The 21559-nt window shown below is 41.0% G+C and overlaps 1 protein-coding gene across 2 annotated transcripts in view; it reads left to right on the plus strand.

The window, feature by feature from the left end:
* The window catches only part of vldlr (very low density lipoprotein receptor), a 31134-nt gene extending 10945 nt beyond the window's left edge, over positions 1 to 20189 (plus strand). The window contains exons 3-19 of one of the 2 annotated variants that reach the window (XM_073072314.1): positions 4987 to 5109; positions 5891 to 6013; positions 8239 to 8610; positions 9202 to 9324; positions 12369 to 12491; positions 13154 to 13273; positions 13364 to 13489; positions 13926 to 14097; positions 16046 to 16267; positions 16427 to 16545; positions 16616 to 16755; positions 17011 to 17152; positions 17522 to 17671; positions 18576 to 18674; positions 19061 to 19138; positions 19377 to 19546; positions 19748 to 20189. In XM_073072314.1, the coding sequence (XP_072928415.1) occupies positions 4987 to 5109; positions 5891 to 6013; positions 8239 to 8610; positions 9202 to 9324; positions 12369 to 12491; positions 13154 to 13273; positions 13364 to 13489; positions 13926 to 14097; positions 16046 to 16267; positions 16427 to 16545; positions 16616 to 16755; positions 17011 to 17152; positions 17522 to 17671; positions 18576 to 18674; positions 19061 to 19138; positions 19377 to 19546; positions 19748 to 19783 (2438 nt within the window). In that variant the 3' untranslated portion in view covers positions 19784 to 20189. The remainder of the gene's footprint in view (positions 1 to 4986; positions 5110 to 5890; positions 6014 to 8238; positions 8611 to 9201; positions 9325 to 12368; positions 12492 to 13153; positions 13274 to 13363; positions 13490 to 13925; positions 14098 to 16045; positions 16268 to 16426; positions 16546 to 16615; positions 16756 to 17010; positions 17153 to 17521; positions 17672 to 18575; positions 18675 to 19060; positions 19139 to 19376; positions 19547 to 19747) is intronic. The other variant, XM_073072323.1, reaches the window with a different exon arrangement.
* The last annotated feature ends 1370 nt before the right edge of the window (positions 20190 to 21559 follow it).

Here is a 21559-nt window from a genome sequence, read left to right on the forward strand (position 1 = left end):
GAAACTCCAGCCATTGTTCTGCTCTCTTCCCTGCTAGTGTCCCCTCAAACCAGCTTTGACCAGCTCTTCTCAGTCGCCTGTGTAGTCCCTTTGCTCTACTACAATACTGATACATCTAACTTTAGCTTCTCCCTCTCAAATCACAGGGTAAGTTCTGTCATGATCACTGCTTCCTAGTGGTTCCTTGCCTTAAGCTCTCTAATAAAATCTGCTTCATTACACAACACCCAATCCAGAATTGCCTTTTCCGTGGCTCATTTATCTTTTTTTTAGCCTCTCACTCCACCTACCTTCCTGTCCTTGTGATTATAAGGTGTATCCTTTTGATGTTAACTTCCCAACTATAATCTTCTTTCAGCCATTACTTAGTGATGCCCACAATGTAATACCTGCCAATCTCTGACTGCTTTACAAGATCATCTACCTTATTCTGTGTACTATGTGCATTCAAATATATGCTGTATTCATCATCCTTTTCAATTTTACCCCATGTTATACTTCAACTCCTCCCACTGATGGCAATTTTGCCTTATCTGCCTGTTCTTCCTCAATCTCACTGCACACTGCATCTACCTGTAGAGCAGTTGCTCCATCCTCAGCCTTGTCACTCCAGTTCCCATCCCCTGTCAAATTAGTTTACACCCTCCCCAACAGCTCTAGCAAACCTGCCCATAGGAATATTAGTGCCCCTTGAGTTCAGGTGTAACCTGTCCTTTCTGTGCAAGCCATACTTTCCCCAGAAGAGATCCCAATGATCCAGAAATCTGAAACCCTGTCCCCTGCACCAATTCCTCAGCCAAATCATCCTAATCATGCCCTCACTGGCATGTAGCACAGCAGCAATCCAGAGATTACTACCCTCGAGGTCTTGTTTTCACCATTTCTACCTAACTATATTTTCTCTTCAGGACCTCATCCCTTTTCCTTCCGATGTCTTGGGTACCAATACATACTACAACTTCCAGCGGCTCACCCTTACCCTTTAGAATGCGTTGGACCCAATCTGAGACATCCTTGACCCTGGCATCTAGGTGTCTCTTTCACATTCACAGAATCTCCTGCCTCTCCTCTAACTATAGAATCCCTTATCACTACAGCATGTCTTCCCCACCCCCTTCCCTTGTGAGCCACAGAGTCAGACCCAGTACCGGAGGCCCGATTATTGCAGCTTCCCTGGTAGGTTGACCCCGCCACCCCCCCCCCCCCCCCCATAAAGTAATCCAAAGCAGTATACAGGTTTCCCCCTCTATCCGAGGGTAGAGTGTACCTATGAAACAGTTCGTAAGCCGGAATGTCGTAAAGTGAAGAAAAAATTACCATTTATTTATATGGGAAAAATTTGTGAGCGTTCACAGACCCAAAAAATAACCTACCAAATCATGCCAAATAACACATAAAACCTAAAATAACAGTAACATATAGTAAAAGCAGGAATGATATGATTAATATACAGCCTATGTAAAGTAGGAATACTTTTCTGCAATCATTGCAGCACTGTCCACCTTAAAGAAAATCTCACGCAAGCGCTGTCGGCAGAAACACTCGGCGCAAGAGCTGTCGGCAGAAGCACTCAATCCAGTAACCGTTAAGCTATGAAGCTGCCAAATCAAACCAAATAACACACAAAAACACACAGCCTATATAAAGTAGAAATAATGTACGTCCATTGTAGTTTCACTTACTGAAATCGGGAAGATAGCGAGCACACTGGTGTGTTAGGCTGAGTCGTCAGAGGTTGGGGTGGTGGGAGGTAGAGGAGTCTGGGGTGTCATCTCACCGTTGTCTGTTTCCATCAGGGCAGGCAATTCACCTTCTTCTGTGTTGCCTGCCTCGATGTTGAAGGTTGAGGTTCGTCATCTGCTGTGGCTGATGTGGAAGGCTTGAAAAACGACAGTGTGCTTGACTGCTTAGCCTCGCACATTTTTGTATCATACAGTTCTTTGTAAGCACTCAAAACATCCTGCAAATATGCCCTAAACATACGCACCCTTTCAAAATTAAAGTCGTACTTTTCTGCAATCATTGCAGCATTGTCAATTGTAGCGAAAATGTCACGCAATTGCTTCACGTTCAGTTCCTGAATGACTTCACTTTCAGGCCATTCGCTACTGCGTTCGGTTTCGATTGTTATCCTTTCCTCCTGCAATCGCATCAGCTCATCATCTGTCAGTTCTTGGTCATGGAATGCCAAAAACTCTTCAACATCATCTTCGTTAACTTCCACAAACCCTTAGCCAAATTCTCTATGTACTTACTTAGTTCACCACGATCGAAATGCTTAATTATGTCTAGTTTTATGCTAAGTGTAGCATGCTTACACGCTCTTTTAGGCCTTCCGATGTCTTAGAACGCATCTTGCTAATGGATGCACAAAATAAATCGAGATAAAGCACAGATGCTCACAGACACGTGTTTAAGCAATGCCGGCTAGAATGCAGTTCCGGGGGAGGAGCTTGGCTGCTCAGCGCGCGCGCTGCCTTTTTTCATAACAGTGAAGAAAACTTCTGTTAGCAAAAACAGGTAACTAATGTAGGCCTTTCGTAACAGAGAGGTGTCGTAAAGCGAACGTTCAGTAAAACGGGGGACACCTGTACTTATCCAAAGCAGTGTACTTATTATTGCGGGTAATGGCCACAGGTACACTCTGCACTGGCTGTCTATTCCCTTTCACTCTCCTAACAGTCACCCAGCTACCTGCCTCCTGCAACTTGTGGGGTGACGACCTCCCTGTAGCTCCTATCTATCACCTCATTCTCCTGTGTGAGCCAAAGGTCATCCTTGGCACAATCTTGAGCTGCAGCCTGATGCACTTCATGTATGTGTAGTATCAGGGAGACTGGCAGTCTCCCAGAGTCACCATGTCTCACGCAAAGAACATACCATTAACCCTAGATCTACTCTTAATGCATTAATTATATACTATTAGACAAAGGGAGAAAAGAAATACTAGAAACTTGGAGCCTCTGCCTGTTCTTGCTGTAGCCCCCACTCTAACACTGGCCCACTCCCACAATAGCTGCTCCACTTTTGCTTTGTTTCTTTTTATTGGCTTCTGCTAAATTACTAATAAGCAAGTGTCTCCAACTCTATCTGTGATCTCCTGCTCTGTTATAATAAAATAAACAGTAGTATAAATGTGTAAAACAGCGGCAATAAATGATGAAAAGTGACCAGTACAGGATGAGTATCTGAAATGGTGATTTACAAATCTAGCCCCTGCAGCTAGGAGTTGGTAACTTGCAGAAAGAACTGAAGGTGGGTTAAGATTAAAGGTGATTGTTGCAGTGGAAAGTCTGAATCTGAGAAGTTGTAAATAATTACTGTGACAAAGGAAGTGTGGTAAATTAATGAAATTATCATGGTTTCCACGAAACAAAACCCTTAAAGGAGTAGGTAGTCACTATATCAAACAGATGACCGGGTCATCAACATGACAACTCCTGTTTTCTATAAGTCACTCCTGATTTCTCCATGCAGTAAGGGTTATAATCTAATGCTGATTGGGGTAGTTTCTTTAAATGCCTAATTTTAATTGCTGATCTTGAATATCTTGATTGGTTTTACAAATCACCCACTGGTTTATTTAAGAACTTGCATATTTAACCTCTTGAATTTCATCTGAGGGTTACTTACAGAATCAGTAGTTTGCCTGCAGCTTTGTAATTTACTTAACACTGATTTGAGTACTAATTCAAATAAATCTTTCCTAAAATTATCTGAAGTCAATGCACATGTTTCTTGTTGAATATGAAATGTTTTGTATTATTTGCAGTTCCCTTCAGGGTGCTACTGGTAGACAGTGAGCAGTATTGCATTGATAACTGATGCAAATGGATTGCAGTGAACAACAATCCCCCCCCCCCGCCCCCACTGAAATCTAAGGCTATGTCCACACTAGACCGGATAATTTTCAGAACGCCAGTTTCATGTAAAAACGATAGGCGTCCACACTATGCGTTTTAAAAAAAATCTCTGTCCACGTTAAAAACGGAGATTTCAGCGAATCTCCTCCTACTGCGCAAGCACAGGACACATCTCCCGAAAACAAGTGACACGTTTGGTGTCAAATCTCGCTGTGAAAGTGCACGTTTGTGCAGTTACAGACTAGAAAATCTTAAACGACAGATAGCTGTTGGCTCTCGTGCAGGAGGACTTAAAACTTAAAACTAATACTGGAGTGTATGGAGGCAACCGACGGAGTTCACGGACAGTATGACCTGGCTGACGACGAACATTGAGAAACTGACTAACTCTGTTGCATTAATAAAGTACCTTGTTAAATGTGTAAAACATGTCTGCATTAGTATTATCTTGTATTTCCATACAATGTTACATTAGGCTGTTATACATCTGTTGTCAGAGAAGTACTTGCATAAATAGGCAAACTACCTTCATACAAGCAAGGACAGAAAACAGGGCAAAGTGAGTATACTTATTTATTCAGTAAGTTATGGGTCAAAGTATTTGGTGAGTACATTTCTAACTCTTCTGGCTACAAGTCTCATTACCTCTGTTCTGAAATTGTTAGGTTGCATTCAGGAAAACAATGAAATGGTGCACTGCCGTCACCATCTGTTCTGGCACAACGTGACAGCATTTTTAGATTTCTCCGGTTACCCCGTCCACACTGCTCCAGCCAAGCGGCGTTTTCAAAATTACACACCCTGGAGAGCGTTTCTGAAAAGCTCTGGTTTCAGGGGACAAAAACGCCGTTTTAGTGTGGACGGAGGGTAAAAACTAAGAGAAAAAGCTTCGGTTACAGATTTATCCTGTGTAGTGTGGAATTAAAAGCAGCAACAGACTAAATACTTTTAATTACACCTTTTAAAAATCTACCCCGAGGTGTGAAAAACTAGATTTTTAGCAAACTTCCATAGAGTTCCTTGTGTACAAACAGGTGACTTTGACAGAATCCAGTTGCTTAAAGAACACTTATACGTTTAACCATCCTAGGGTTTTGTACTAATCTGGATTCTATTTTCTTAGCTAAAAAAACATGTGGTAGTTCTGACTTCGCATGCCGTGATGGACATTGTGTGCCTGGAAGGTGGCAATGTGATGGGGATGCTGACTGTGAGGATGGATCAGACGAAAGTCCAGAAGTGTGTCGTGAGTATTGAGCTGAATCTACTAGATCTGGGGATGTAGTCATAGTCAACTCTGGATTAAGGCTCCAATTTCTGGTCTGGAATTTCAACTACTTGGGTTAGTGTTTCTGCTCTAAGTTGGTTCATGAAACTCAGTTCTAATACATTTGGGGATTCTTAATTGGAACAGGATACTTTATTGCCAAAAAATTAAATGTTGGCAATGCTTGTACACTTCTATCATTATGGGTGTTTAAAATTGGATTAGTTGCTAATGTGACCTTCTGCAGCATGTTTTGTGTGGGCCATTATACTGCAAATCAGGCTGCTGTGCAGATGTCATTATCTGTTTCCACCATAGCACAGAAGACTGTCTTGTACTGCAGTCCTGAAACCTGAAGGTAAGGGAGGGAGAGAAGAGCCACACCTCCAGCCAGGGTTCATTCTGACCTTTCCATGGAGTTTTACACCCTTGTGATTGCACAGATTAACTGGTGTGTAAATAAATGTAACGTTCTGGGTAGGGCGATGGAAATGGGTGGAGAATAAAATTGGCTGGAATAGCTTTGGTGTTTTAAAAACAACTGACTAAAAGGCCTGTTTCCAAGCTGTCACTGACTGTAAAGGGTTCTAAAAGATATTATACCAGAAATATCAGGTTTTTCTCTGCAGGTACTGCCTGACCAATGGAGTGTTTTGCAAATCTTTTTAATTGAGGACTTAGTTAATGGTTGTTTGTTTATTTTGCCTGCCCTTTTAAAATTTATTTCCTAATGATAGCTTTTTGTTTTAATACTCTATAGACATGAGAACTTGCCATGTCAATGAAATCAGCTGCAACCCTGGATCTACTCAGTGTATCCCTGTGTCCTGGAGATGTGATGGTGAACAAGATTGTAATAATGGTGGAGACGAAGAGAATTGTGGTAGGTTGCAATGCCGATACAAGAGCTGGGCATCTCTTTGTCTCTTTGGGTTGGCTTTGAAGTATTGACTGTCAGGCCATTCTGTTAGAATGCCCGTTCATGAGATGTTACAGCAGGTAGAGCTGTTGCCCTTCTGCCCCAAGGAACTGGGTTTGATTTTGATTATACTAAGGGCCATGCACACTTCACGCTGGTCATGTGAGATTCCTGCCATAATATTGTAGATTAGTTGGCTACTGGAACCTTCCCTAGTAGGTTCATGGCAAAGGCGATCAGGAGTTGATTGTATGTGAGAGTAAGTTCCTAGAAAATGTGAAAATGGATGTAATGGAGTTGCTCCCTGGGGAGACAGCACGGTCTGAGTGCTCTCCATTCAGTTGGTACTGACTTTGATACGACACATCGATGTTGAGCAAAGTGGTGACAAAACGTAAGGTGAGTGTAAATGCTAGCTGACTTCTACAATGTTAACGTTTCCTTTTGTTTATAAAAGCTTCAGCCTGCTTCAAGCAGAAGCTGGTAGATATTGATACAGCGATAACTGTGGTCAATTCCTGCATCAGGGTTGGTCTTAAAAGTCATAGAGCACCACAGAACAGAAACAGGCCCATCTGGTCCATGCCAAACTATTATTGTGCCTAAATCCCTTCAATCTGATCCTGAACTTGAACCATCGCCCATCTATTTTATTTATCCAAGTTTCCTGAATGCTGAAATCAAACCCACATTCATTTCTGCTGAGAGCTGATTCAACACTGTCACCTCCCTCTGGGTGAAGTTCCCCTTAAATATTTCACTTTTCACCCTTAACTAATGACCTCTAGTTCCAGAATCAGTGGAAAAACCCTGTCTACGTTTACCTTATCTATACTCAGATTTTGTATACAGTCGGCCCTCCTTATCTGTGGGTTCCACGTGCGCTGATTCAACCAACCGTGGATCGGGAAAACACAGAAGTTGAACATTGTTCTCCTTGTATCTCATTTGTTTGCTACTTGTGTTAGTGAGAGGAAGGAGTTTAAAGCTAGTAAGGGATGGCTGGCTAGCTATGTAAAGCACTACAGCCTCAAGAACTTAAAGATAACGGGAGAATCGGCATCGGCGTTCCCGGAAGAGCTACGATGGTTGCATCTGTACTGATCATGTACAGACTTTTTTTCTTGCTATTATTCCCTAAACAATACAGTATAACAACTATTTACATAGCATTTACATTAGGTATTATGTAATCAAGAGATAATTTAAAGCATACGGAAGGATGTGCGTAGGTTATTTACAAGTACTATGCCATTTTATATAAGGGACTTGAGCATCTATGTTTTTTGGTATCCATGGGGGGTCCTGGAACCAGTCCCCCGCGGATAAGGAGGACCGACTGTACCTCCTGTCAAATCTCCCCTCGTTCTCCTATGCTCTAGGAAATAACTGGCAGCATCCTCGTAAGTTTTCCCTATATGCTTTCAATCTTATTGTTGTATTTCCTGTATGTTGGTAACCAGAGCTGCATACAATACTCCAAATTAGGCCTCGCCAATGTCTTGTACACCTTCCACTTAAATCCCAACTCCTGCACTCAATGCTATGGCAATGTGTCAAAAGCTCTCGTTTATAACCTTGTATACTGGCGGTTCCTTGGACTGTGCAATAGTGAGATCCTATTTCATTTTGATCACTTGTTCTTGAGGTTCAGTGGGGAAGTTGGGGGTGTGGTTTCTTTTCCTGGCCGAGAAATTGTGGTGCAGGGTCAGAATATCCACTTGAAATGTGATCTTGTCTGGTCTTTAAAGACGAAGCAAGGTGTTTGTTTAATTATTGAGCACTGAGTATGAGGTTTTTTTTGTTGTCCTGCCCACCATGGAACGTTACTCCCCAAGGTCAATAAGACAGGCTTTCCAAATCTAGCTTGAGTTTGGGCAACACTATTTTGTAAAGCCTTAGAAGTATTTCATGGGCGGGTGCATGATGGAAAACGAGAGGGAAGTCTTTGTTCCATACAGCAGCAAGTCTTGCTGCTCTGACACTTGATCTTTCATAGAGATTGACCTTCTTGTGATCCTAATTCCCTTGTTAAATAAGTCTCTCAGTAAACTGCTGCGAAAATTTGTCTTGTTTTAATTTATCATTTTGTCCCAATACAGCTTGCAATGCGGCCCATTTGACATTACTGCATTGCAGCCCTAATTAAGATCCACCTCCAACATGATTTTAATGTTGCATCTTCTCAGGTGCCCTTACTTGCAGTGTCCAGGAATTCACTTGCTCGAGCGGTAGATGTATCTCCCAGACTTTTGTATGTAACGGTGAAGATGATTGTGGTGATGGAAGTGATGAAAGGGGCTGTGCTCCGCCCACCTGCGGCTCCCACGAGTTTCAGTGCAACAGCTCCGAATGTATCCCCCTTCAGTGGGTGTGTGACAGTGACGTTGACTGCGCAGATCACTCCGACGAATCGACGGAGCGCTGTGGTCGTACTCTTCCTCCGCTGGTGATGTGCTCGGCTGCCGAACTCCAGTGTGATTCTGGTGAATGTATTCATCGCAGGTGGTACTGTGATGGTGATGCTGACTGCCGGGATGCAAGTGACGAAATCAACTGCCGTACGTTTAACTTTTAAGAATTGGTATTTGAATCTGAACTTTAGTAATTGTAAGTATGTTGAATTTTAGGCAACTTTATTAGTGGGTCAGATTCCAGCACTTGGATGCTTTGTAATTTAAGACTGGGTGTATCCAAATTAACTAAAGTTCACTTGAGAAAGATGTAGCAGGCATTTAGTCAGGTCTGCAGGTCTAGACTGGACCACAGTATGTGAATAGCCAAGCTACTTTTCCCATCTATGTTCAGGGGAAGGGGGGGTTATAAACTTTTATAGAGGATGCTGAGCACTTCATCAGTATAGCAATTAACTTGCAAGCAATTTAAAGATGTGGGTTTCAGACATTTGCGGAATCTTCGACGGTCAAACCTTCACCAAGTGTCAACGAGTGACTTCTCATGGATTCTGCTATCAAAGGCAAACTGCTGTTGCTTCAAAGGCAGCTACATGGGGGATGTCTAACTGGCCACATTTTGTAGTCTATGAATGTTTAAGCAACTTCTATTTGGTGTTCCGATTAAACCAGATAACTTGCTATAAGCCCTACACTTGACCTCTTGCCTCCAATTTGCATTTTGTTTTTTTTTTCCAGCACCCCTGACTTGTAGACCAGACAACTTCAGATGTGGTGATGGCAGCTGCATCCATGGTAGCAGACAATGTAATGGGTTTAGAGACTGTCCTGATGGCACTGATGAAATTAACTGTAGGAATGGTAAGTGTAGTAAATTTGACCACAAAATTCAAGAGTAGCTTAAGACCATAGGATATAGAAACAAAATTAGACCATTCAGTCCATCAAGCCTGTTGTGCCATTTGATCATTGATTTATTTTCCCTCCCAATCCCATTCTCCTGTCCTTGCCTCAGTATTTTTTTGGTTATGATAGACTTCTTGAAACTGAACACAAATAATTTCAGACTACTTGTACCACATAGGAATTTGGAGAAACAAGAAACTAATTTTTATAGAATGTAATGTGTTTTAGTTGCATCATGGTGCTGACACTTCGCAATAGTTCAAATAAGCTAAAACTATTTTGCTGATTTTTTTTTTTTTTTTTTTTTTTTAAAGATTTGTGCTGTGTCCAAGGCTTCTGTCTTAAGTATCCAATGATAATTGGCCAGCATTGATGGATTCCAGTTGCCCTGATACGGTTTCTCCAAGACCACAATGTCTTGGTGAAACCTTTCACCCTGTTTGTCGCTGATAGCACCATGATTTGCAGGGAATGCAGAAATTGAATCTTTAGTGACATTTTGCACTTCATGGTTTTATATGAAGCATGTTGTCAACCAGCTGCATGTAGTTTGGTGCTCTGTAGTTGCCAAGAAAATTTTCAGCATATTCCTCCAATGCCTTCCATGTGATTTTTCTCTGGTCCCACTAGAAGTTCTGAGAATCATCTGAGAATGACCTGTTTAATTTGTTGAGAAACAAAAATGTATTCCTTAGTCTTGGCATCAGTTATTCTGGGAAACATCTGTCTCAAATATCGAAATTCTTCACCATTTTGTTCATCGCTTTTACAGAATTTTTCATAAGCCCCATTTTTTTTACATGAAGGGGAGGCAAAAAGTATCTTTGGGTCTACAGTTGGCTTGTGTGCAATACTTTCCAGCCCTGGAACCAACTGTCAATCATTTTTAATGTAATGAGATTCTTTAGCAGGGCTATCCCATTTACAAATGAAGCAACAGCACTTATTGTATCTGAGCTGCATCCCTAGTAACAATGCTCCTACTTTCAGATGTTCCAGTTGTAGTTGGTGAGGCCAAATTTGGAGTATTGTGTACAGTTCTGGTCACCGAATTATAGGAAAGATGTCAACAAAATAGATTACAGAGGAGATGTACTAGAATGTTACCTGGGTTTCAGCACCTAAGTCACAGAGAAAGGTTGAACAAGTTAGGTCTTTATTCTTTGGAGCATAGAAGGTTGAGGGGGGACTTGATAGAGGTATTTAAAATTATGAGGGGGATAGATAGAGTTGATGTGGATAGGCTGTTTCCATTGAGAGTAGGGGAGATTCAAACAAGAGGACATGAGTTGAGAGTTAAGGGGCAAAAGTTTAGGGGTAACACGAGGGGGAACTTTACTCAGAGAGTGGTAGCTGTGTGGAACGAGCTTCCAGTAGAAGTGGTAGAGACAAGTTCGATATTGTCATTTATTTTTTTAAAAATTGGATAGGTATATGGACAGGAAAGGAATAGAGGGTTATGGGCTGAGTGCAGGTCAGTGGGACTAGGTGAGAGTAAGTGTTCAGCACGGACTAGAAGGGCCGAGATGGCCTGTTTCTGTGCTGTAATTGTTATATGGTTATAGTTGCTGTACTGTGTATGTTTCAACAAGACTTCCAAATTTCAGTAGTTTTCTTTCACAGACCAGCTTTCAGGCTTAACACTGGAGAATCAATAAAAAGACACCATTGTCGTGGGTTATGCTGGCAACCCAAAACATGACCAGGCAAACCCAGACAAAATGGGAAACTTCTCAGCTTGCATTTTGGGCAACATTTTAATAGACTTGAATTAAGAATTGAAGTAACATATGTAGGCGATTCCAAAAAAAAATTATATTATAGGAATTTTCATGATCAGCAGCCCAAAATCCATAAGTTACACCCAAAAGTATTTTGGAAGCAAAGTCTTCATTTTCTAGTACTATACCTTGTCATCAAGGACTTGTCAACCTCTGCTTTAAATATGCCCAATGTCTTGGCCTCCACAACCATGTGTAGCAATGAGTTCCACAGATTCACCACCCTCTTGCTAAAGAAAGTCCAATGTTCATCCTTCATTTCCACGGCTGTGTCCTCTGGTCCTAGACTCTCTCACGATTGGAAACCATTCTCTCCATGTCCACTGTAGGCATCTCAATGTTCTGTAATTCAGTATATTTCAATGAGATTCTCTTCTTTTCTCCCCCCCCCCCCCAATCCATTCTTCTAAACTCCAGTAAGTACAGGCCTAGAGCTATCAAACACAGTACCCCTTTTAATTCTGGAATCATTCTTGTACACATGCTTCAGTCCCTCACCACTGCCAGTGCATCCTTGGATATGAGGCCCAAAATTGCTCTCAGTACTCCAAATGTGGTCTGACCAATGCCTTGAAGTCTAGGCATTACATCCTTTAATTTATTTTCTAGTCCCCTTGAAATGAATGTTAACGTTGCAATTGCTTTCCTTATTATAAACTCAACTTGCAAGCTAACCTTGGGAAATTCTCCATGAGGACTCCTAAGACCTGTAACACCTCGGCTTTCTGAATTCACTCCCTGTTTAAAAACTGGTCGATGTCTTTATTCCATTGACTATAGTGCACAACGGTATACTTCCTTACGCTGTGTTCCGCCTGCCTCTTTGCTCCTTCTCCTAAGCTGTCCAAGTCCTTCTACTGACTCCCTGCTTTCTAAACCCTACCTGCCCCTCCAATTATCTTTGTACCATCTGCACACTTGGCCACAAAGCCATCAATTCTGTCTTCCAGATCATTGACATAACATGAAAGATAGTAGAACCAACACCAACTCCTGCAGAACACCACTACTCACTGGCAGCCAACCAGAAAAAGGCCCCCTTTATTCCCACTCTTTGTTAGTCAGCCAATCTGCTGTCCATGCTAAAACCTTTCCTGTAATAACAGACTCATCTTGTTCAGCAGCCTCATTGCAACACCTTGTCAAAGGCTTTTTGAAAATGTAAGTAAACAGTGTCCACTGACTCTCCTCTGCTCTGCCTTGTGTCCACCATTGCAGTTTCAGATTGTTCTGGGCCAACTAACTTCAAGTGCCGCAGTGGAGAATGCATTGACATGACTCAAGTGTGTAATCAGCAGCAGAATTGCATGGACTGGAGTGATGAGCCTCTCAAAGAATGTGGTAAGTTGTTTTCCAGAGTTGTAATGGATGTAGCAGATTCTCAATAACTGGCAGAGCTAACTTTGCACTGTGTACCCTCATCCTTCTATTTACCTATGTAGCAGATCTTTGCCATGAACTGCATTAGGTTCCCATGTTTTTTTTTCAAACTGGGCAAAGTACAGTTTGCAGCACAGTTCCACAAGTCAACTTTTCTTACAGCAGCTGCATAGTAACAACTTCATAAACAAGTGACTGAACCCTGGGTCAGAAAGCCTTTCCAGAAGGACCATATCCAGAAAACTAGTCCACGAGCTCACATTGTTTCATTTTGACTCTTACTATTTCAATAAACGTTTTATGGGAAACATAAATACCAAAGGATTCTGCTTGCGCTTTGTAGAATTTTGTGATTACCAGATTTTTGGCAATCATGTCGTATGTCAAAATATATTGGATGTGACAGTTTCACCTCAATGATCAATGTTTTTAAGTTTGAGTCTTTTAACTTTTTTAAAAGCACTATAAATTTCCAGCAACCTGAGCTGATTTAACCTGGTGTATGTTAATGACTTCCACGCAAACACTATCACCTCTTAAACTAACATACTTTCAATCGCATGTTGACGTTTTCTTGGGGCAGGAATGGCTGTTAAAATAGTGCATTTCATATTTTTATCTAGGTTTGAATGAATGCTTGGTGAACAATGGTGGTTGCTCCCATATCTGCAGAGATCTTGTCATTGGCTATGAATGTGATTGCCCTGCTGGCTTTATGTTGGTTGACCAAAAGACATGTGGCGGTAAGTGACTACTGTTTTAGTAATAAGATTCCTGCACTTTATATAAAAAAAAAGTTATTGACTCTTGTACTCCTGCTTGACCCCCTACAGATGTTGATGAATGCCAGAACCCTGGGATTTGTAGTCAAATTTGCATTAATTTGAAAGGAGGCTATAAATGTGAATGTTATAATGGGTATCAAATGGATCCAGCCAATGGTGTTTGCAAGGCAATAGGTAAGCATGGTACTTATTTGAGGCCGATTTCATCTAAATAATGTGATCTTCATTGGAGATGGTCTAAGGTCTTAACCCAGACTTCTCACTGTTTTAATGAAGTGCTGGACAGCCTGTTTCTAGATGACCAAAGTTTAAACTGACTTTTACACTGAAAGTGTTAATAAACTGATCAGCATTATATGCATATGGCTGTGTTTTGGCAAAATTCAATAGCATGAAGCTATCACCAATACATTAGTCTGATTTACATCTTCAAAAAAAAGAGTAATGATGAAAACTACCCTTGCAGGATGTAATTGAAATTACTTTAGCAATTCTATTGCAAACATGCATTCAATGACTTCTTTACCTGTTTTTCCTTTGTTTCTATTCCCTTTGGATGTTAAAGTGCAACTTTTGGCATGTTACTGATTGCAAACTACGTCAAACCTAGGTAAAGAGCCTCATCTAATGTTCACTAATCGCCGTGATATCAGGCGAATAGGATTGGAGCACAAAGAGTATACCCAAGCTGTTGAACAGCTGAGAAATGCAATCGCTTTGGATGCTGATATGGCGGAGCAGAGAATCTTCTGGGCTGACTTGGGCCGGCGGGCCATCTTCAGGCAAGTTGCAATGCATTAAACCAATGGTCAACTTGACATAATCGCTACACTCTTATCAACATGGCCACTAAATACTGAAGCAGTGGGTCATATGCTCTTTTCAAATATCTCCAGAGCTGATGGCTTTTTTAAAATTAGTAGAGCAATTTCTAAAATGAAGATTTCATCTACTCTGTGGGTGGCCATCTTATTGTGACGTAAGAGATGAGAGCATAAATGAGTTGAATGGATATGGGAGTGAGATGCACTAAAGGTGACTGAATACTATACAGTAGAGTGTGGTGCTATTACAGCTTCGGGCATCAGAGTTTGGAGTTCAATCCCAACGTCTTTCGTAAGGAGTGCCTGTATGTCCTCTGCGTGGGTTTCCCCCGGGTGCTCCGGTTTTCCTCAGTAAAAAGATGTACCAGATAGATTACCGTAGATTCCGGACTACAGAGCGCACCTGATTAAAAGCCGCTGGCTCTAATTTTAGAAATAAAATCAATTTTTTACTTGTAAAGGCCGCACCGGATTTTCGGCCGCAGGTGTCCCATGTTGTAATATGAGATATTTACACAGAAAGATATTACACGTGAGGATTTTTTAACTTTTAATTAAATCCATATGGTAACAAAAACAAATACATATTGCAAATGCTTTTTTTCAAACCGTGCCCGTAACGCGGCTACTTTTAAATATACGTTGCGTATACTTCTTTACTGAACAACATTCCAATATCTCCTAACGACTGGTAAAAAATATATATACTGCAGCCTACCAGGAAAAGTTATTGATCGCCTTTAACTTAAAAGCAGCGTTTTGGCTCTGCCGCTCTGCTCGCGTAATGCCGCTCCCCCCCGCCGTCCTGTTTATCGCAAACCGGCGTTTTCCCACAAGACGCGGCGAAACCGGGTGTGACGTCATAGCATCCCGCGATGTAGTACAGAAAACAAATATAGTTAAAACTCTTCTAACTTTAACTAGAAAATGAATTACTAAGCGAAAATATTATAAACTAAATAACTGCCATAAGGCAGCACAATGCTTCGAGTGTTTTCCATGTTGATGAGGGTGAGTACAAATGACTGATTTACAATAATTTAATTGTGAAAGTGCGCTTGATTTATCGTACAATTTCATTGGACCTCTGTGAACTACTCATCAATTTTATTGGTCTACTGTTACGAGGCAAAATGTTTACGAGGCGGCATGAAAAAAAATAATGCATTAGCCGCTCCGTATTAAAGGCCGCAAAGTTCAAAGCTGTTCAAAATGTGGGAAAAAAGTAGCGGCTTAAAATCCGGAATCTACGGTAATTGATCATTGTAAATTGCCCCATGATTGGGTTAGGATTAAATCTGGGTTGTTGGGCATTGCTGGTCAGTGTAACTGAAGGCCTCTTCCGCACTGTATCTTTAAACAAAATATAATAAAACATCAGATGAAAGCAACCTGTATAAAATTTTGGGCGGTTTGGGTTATACATTGTACTTCAATGAGAACCTTTAGCAGCAGGTTTTGTAATCCTCAATGAATCTCTTAAATAACAGAACCAGAGCAAGTTTTAATAGCATAGGAGTCTTATGGGGTTCTATAGCATTAAAATGTGAAAGGATCTAGGTAATGATGATCTATGGTAGAGACTTGTGGTTTAACATGTGCCTGGTCTGATGGACAGGTGCCAATCTCCCAACTAGTGAATCTGAGTAATAAACTGCATGACCATTGATCAATATTCAAGGATGAAGATAACTCCAGACTAGCTAATGGTTGATTCTTGATGTCCTCTATCAGCTTGTTTGATCAACTGAGGACAGCAGCAATTGCTCTCTAGGGCAGTGCTGCCTCTGAGTGAAACTGGGCCAAACGTTCTCCCAGTTTAAGAGCAGCCGACTTGATGAACAGACTAAACAAGTTTTAGCTTGATGCTTTGTGCTCGGCTGAATTACCCCAATTTGTCTTTCAGCTCTTTGGTGGACCAACAGACGTCATCTGGCCATTCCAGAATTGTCAGTGATGTGCAAATTCCTGTGGGAATTGCTGTGGACTGGATTTACAAGAACATCTACTGGACTGATCTGGGTTTCAAAACATTGTCTGTGGCGAACTTTGATGGGACCAAAAAGATAACCCTCTTTAACACAGATCTAAGGGAGCCAGCTTCGATAGCTGTCGATCCTCTCTCTGGGTATTTAATTCTATACTCTTCTGCAAAACTTGCAGTAATGAACTCTGGCTATCAACTGGGTTGAGTTAAAACCAGCACTAGTATGAACATGGCAGTTTTGCATTTGGACTAAAGCTATGGCTGCCATTAATCTAATGATTTCTAAAATTTTCTCTGCAGATTTGTCTATTGGTCAGATTGGGGTGAACCAGCAAAGATAGAGAAAGCTGGAATGAATGGCGTTGATCGCCAGCTTTTGGTTAGCAGCGATATTCAGTGGCCAAATGGAATTGCAATTGGTATGTATTGCAACTTTCCCCTTTGCTTTGGGCACTCTGGCCTAGCCTGACTTTCCTTGTCTGTTTGCAGATCTCGTGAAAAAACGCCTCTATTGGGTGGATTCAAAGATTCACATGTTATCCAGTGTGGACCTGAGTGGACAGGACAGAAGGAGAGTGCTCTTGTCAGCAGAATTCCTTGCTCATCCATTTGCTGTTGCTGTGTTTGAAGTAAGACTTCCTAGTGTTTTTAAAGGGCAAATTTAATCTTGGAAATGTGTGCCAAAACAAACAAAGTGTGTTGAATGAGTCCTCCTTTAAAGATGGAGGCAGCATTGTAAATTGTGCCCGTCAGTGCTGCTTGAATTCCTTTTATGTAATTGGCAATTTGCATAGCTCAGGAGGTTGGTCATATCAGGGTGTGTAACTCGACAATTTCCAGGGATTGTTTGGCTGCAACAGCTGAATCAATGGCATTCCTTTCAGGATCGTGTGTTCTGGACTGATGGAGAGAACGATGCTATCTATGCGGCCAACAAGTTTACAGGAATAGATGTAGTCCTGTTGGCCTCAAACCTGAATGAACCTCAAGATATCATAGTCTATCATGAACTTGTACAGCCTTCAGGTATGAATTTAGTGTAGTTCCTTTACCTGTGCACAACACTTCTGTAACAAATTCTAGGCAATGTAATGCACTTTATCTGTGTAGCACAACTGTTATAAATTACTTGTTCAATTCTGGTCTTTAGACACCATCTACTCTACTGGTCACTTAACGACATCTAATACTGTAGAAAACTATTCCAAGCCAAAAGCTTGCACAACATGCAGGAGTTTTACCATATTAGATTCCTGATTGAACATGAGAACTTTATTGAATAGAGGGCACACAGTGAAGTATTTCACCTGAGTTTTATTTGGGGTGGTGCTGGTGTATGTTTGAAATTTGGTTTTTTTTAGACGGTTATCTCTAATGACACAACTTGATCTTCAGGAAGAAACTGGTGCAGTGGGCAACTGAAGAATGGAGGGTGTGAATACATGTGTCTGCCTGCTCCTCAAATCAATAGTCACTCAGCAAAATACACGTGCATGTGTCCAAATGGAATGGAGCTAGCTCAAAATGGCCGCCAGTGCAGGATGGGTATGTATAACTTGAGGCAAATCATTGTTTCCATTAATTTTGGTCTAGAAGGATCTGGCACTTCACTGCTTTGGCTCATGTTTGAGCAGGATTAGATGCACCAAGTCCAATACTGGGCAGTTAGATGTTCTGTGGCCTTGCATATAGCAACCCAGAGTCGGTCCTAACTTGTGTGGTGTTTACAAGTGTCGAGGACTGTAATGGGTCTCGATGTTGGTTTGTTTGCGCCTCAAGGACTTGCAGGTCTGCAAATTCACCTTGGCTGAGGGCTAGGATCTTGGCAATTGATAGGTATGTCAGAATGGGTTACTAGAAAAATTGGGAATGAGACTGAGTTCACAGACTTGATGTTCTAAAATTATTTGTCAGATATGCCTGGATGGTTGGCAGGTTAGTGTTTAAAAGCCTCAAAGCCACTCCCTGATTTTATTTGAAATCTGCTTAAGTTTTGGACTGGTTCTCTTCTTAGTCCCTTAGCTCCCAGTGGGGAATAGGCCATTGATGACCTCCAGTCTCCATCGTCCAGAGTCAGTGGTATGGTTGGCGTTCATCGATGCTTCTGTAATCCATTGTAGCCACAGTATAGGTGATTAGCCTATACAGGTTCACCAGAGCTCAGTTGGCCAGCCTGATCTGTTTCCAACTCTCATCACAGAACATAGGGTTGGACTTTGAGAGGTGGACTGGTCCAGTACTAGATTACCTTCAGGGTAAATAATCCACTTTGACATCCTTAATGTTCAATTGAATTCACCTGGAACTGATCCATAACTTTGGGTTGGGAGAGGGAGGTGAAATTGGTGCCCATGATGCAGCTTTGATCGCTATTAACTTCCACATTCTAACACTGCTTTACTGAAGTGTCATATTCTTGAGTGTGTTTGAAACTGTACTTTTCTTAAAGGAACTGCAACTACTGGACATGCTCACATACTGCCTTCTGCATCTCAAGCACTTTATGCTCCCCACATAACAATGCCAACTCCCTTGCCTGGTTCTAAAGGTAATTTAACTTTCGTGGTTCACTCTAAAACAAGATTTAATTTGTCTTTTCTGTTAGTCTGCAAATTAATCCGGTTATCACTAATCACTTCAAGCAGAAGTGCAGCCAACCCAACTAGTCTATTCCAGTCTCATTTCTGAATGCTAATTTATAAATGTTGCACATACTTCTATGTTGAAGTTCCTAACTCTGGAATCTATGGATGTAACAGATCTGGTCCATATCCTTTCCACCCTGCAAGAGACTTCAAATAGTACGTAACTTCTGAAGTTGAGGCAATTACAATTGACTTGAGTCTTTTGAATTGTGCAATGCCAATCAGTTTTTGTTTGGATTTGATCCTAGAATGAGTTTTAGTTGACCTGAATTGATCTTTGCATTTTCAGATAAAAATTCAAGCATTCAACTTCAACTGAACCAGCTTGGGAAAGGATCAACAGCTGTTTGGATTATCCTTCCTATTGGTAAGTATCCTCTTTAGTGCTTGGATGGAGCATAACATGAAAACAATTATCCTCACAGTGCCCTGATGTGTTAATCACAAGTTTGCTCCTCCCTGTTAGACTTCAGCTTCTAACTCTGAGATTATTAAATAGTTTTTGCATGTCAGGATAAAGTGTTTAACTTGAGTGGTAGTATAGTTTGGTTTACAGTATTGGTCTGACTTTTAAATTGGTGATTTTGGGGACACTTCAATTGCAGTCCTTCTGGCAATCACTGGTTTGGCTGTTTTCATTGGACTACGCAACTGGCAGAACAGGAACACCAAAAGTATGAACTTTGATAATCCAGTCTACTTGAAAACCACTGAAGATGATTTGAACATTGACCTCAACAGGCAAAGTCAGTCAGTTGGCCATACCTATCCTGCAGTAAGTAACATTTTTCTCCTCTTCATAGTTATCTTCAATCAGTCTAATTTTTTTTAGAAACCCACTATTTCACATTTTGAAGTAACTTGGTCTGATCTTGTAACCTGGTTTGTGATGGAAACTTTCAACCCGTTACCCTTTTCTAGGAATTTTGTGGATTAAATGAGCACAAGTTCTAAACTGCAGTCTTTCACTCTTTAGATTTCAATTGTCAAGACAGAAGATGATACAGCCTGATCTTCAAGATTATTTTAATTGCTTCAACCAGCTGCCAGCTCAGTGATAGTAGTTTGCAGACAAGCGTTTTCTACATGTAAATATTTATTTAAGGTAAAATGTCACTGATTTGGTACCATTCCTCAATCTTGAGGTATTTAGATTAACTATGCAAGCTCTGGCACAAGGCCATGAAATTGCAGTAATCTAAATAAATTGTATAACTGTAAATAAGTGAGCCATTTAAAAGCTCTGTAAATAACAAATATCAGTAACACTTTTTCCAAATGGTTGAAAGACAAGACTGACAACTGCCAAGGATTTGTATTAATTTTTATGTGCCAAATGTAATTTTTTGCCTGATTGTTTACAGATTTACCCATGTTTGGGAAAGCAATACTAATGTATAATAAATTTCGTAATTGCATTTGACTTCAAGTGGTTGTATTTTCCACTTCCAAATGGTTAGGTTGAAACAGTTATCCCAATATTGGTTTCTGTATGGAAACTGCTGTGGCTTCCCTAACCCTAATCATCCACTTTGTCCTGCCCAAGCCTAATTGTCATAGCCCTGCTTGACATTGGTTATAGTTTGGAGCAGTGATCAAGGGATATATAATTGGTAAATATTTAAATTGGTCTACTTCATGGCCATGTTTCTGTTCACAAGGCACCGTGGTTCTTTTGATCAAAGTCTACTGTTTTCACCTTGTACCGTCTTTGCCTGTCCTTCATGCAGGACTTAGTGCTAGCTGCTTATTCATTGATGGTAAAATAGTTAACGGTTTATACAAACTCCTTTTGGTTTAGTTATCCTCCTGTCATAGGCTTTAGAGTTGATCTGCATGTGCATGTAACGAGAGCTGTATAACTCATCTCCTTCTACCTTGGGCCACAAACTTATCAATCACCTCTGCTGTGGACCATTTGGAGGTCCAGGACGTTCTTGTTACATGCATGTGCAGGTCGACTCTTTGAGTGATAATGCAGAAAGTTTGAAGTTAATAACTCATCTCCTTCTACCTTTGGCCACAAACTTGTTAATCACCCCTGCAGTGGATCACTTCTACAAAGAAGGGATCCGTATGCTCCACGACCGCTGGACTGAGTGTGTACATGTAGGAGGGGACTATGTTGAAAAATAAACGTGCTAGGTTTTCTAAAATTGACTCCTTCTACCTTAGGCCATGAGCTTATCAATCACGCCTCGTAAATTACCAGGATAAACATTTTAAATTGGGATGCTTTTTTTAAAATGGCTGTTGGAAAATTCTCAAATTAAAAGTGAACTTGTACTGGCTGGTGGTTCAAATCTGGGATTTATCCTTCCGTAGGTGGCAAACCCATCACCTCTGTGAGGACTGAATGTACGATGTGGGTGTTTTTGCCTTGTGTGCAAAGAATAGCCCAAGTATTAAAGACTTGAAGTTTTTTTTTCCAATGCCTTTCAACTCCTTCCTTTAAAACCAATGAAATGTTTTATGTAACAACACACACAAAATGCTGGTGGAACGCAGCAGGCCAGGCAGCATCTATAAGGAGAAGCACTGTCGACGTTTCGGGCCGAGACCCTTCGTCAGGATTAATGTTTTATGTAGTCATTTGCACACTATAATAAGGTTCTATGACAGCAATGAAATGACATTCATTGAATGACCTTCATTTTCAACTGGGAGACCAGGCAGCTCTTCCTTTGAACACTTAAACAGAAAAGTTTATCCTGATCTTCACATTGATCGAGTTCCTGGACACCTTTCAAACCAGAAGACCTGATTTGAGCAGCAATGCAATACACAC

This window comes from Hemitrygon akajei, chromosome 2 (genome assembly GCF_048418815.1).
Source record: "Hemitrygon akajei chromosome 2, sHemAka1.3, whole genome shotgun sequence".
NCBI classification, from domain to species: domain Eukaryota; kingdom Metazoa; phylum Chordata; class Chondrichthyes; order Myliobatiformes; family Dasyatidae; genus Hemitrygon; species Hemitrygon akajei.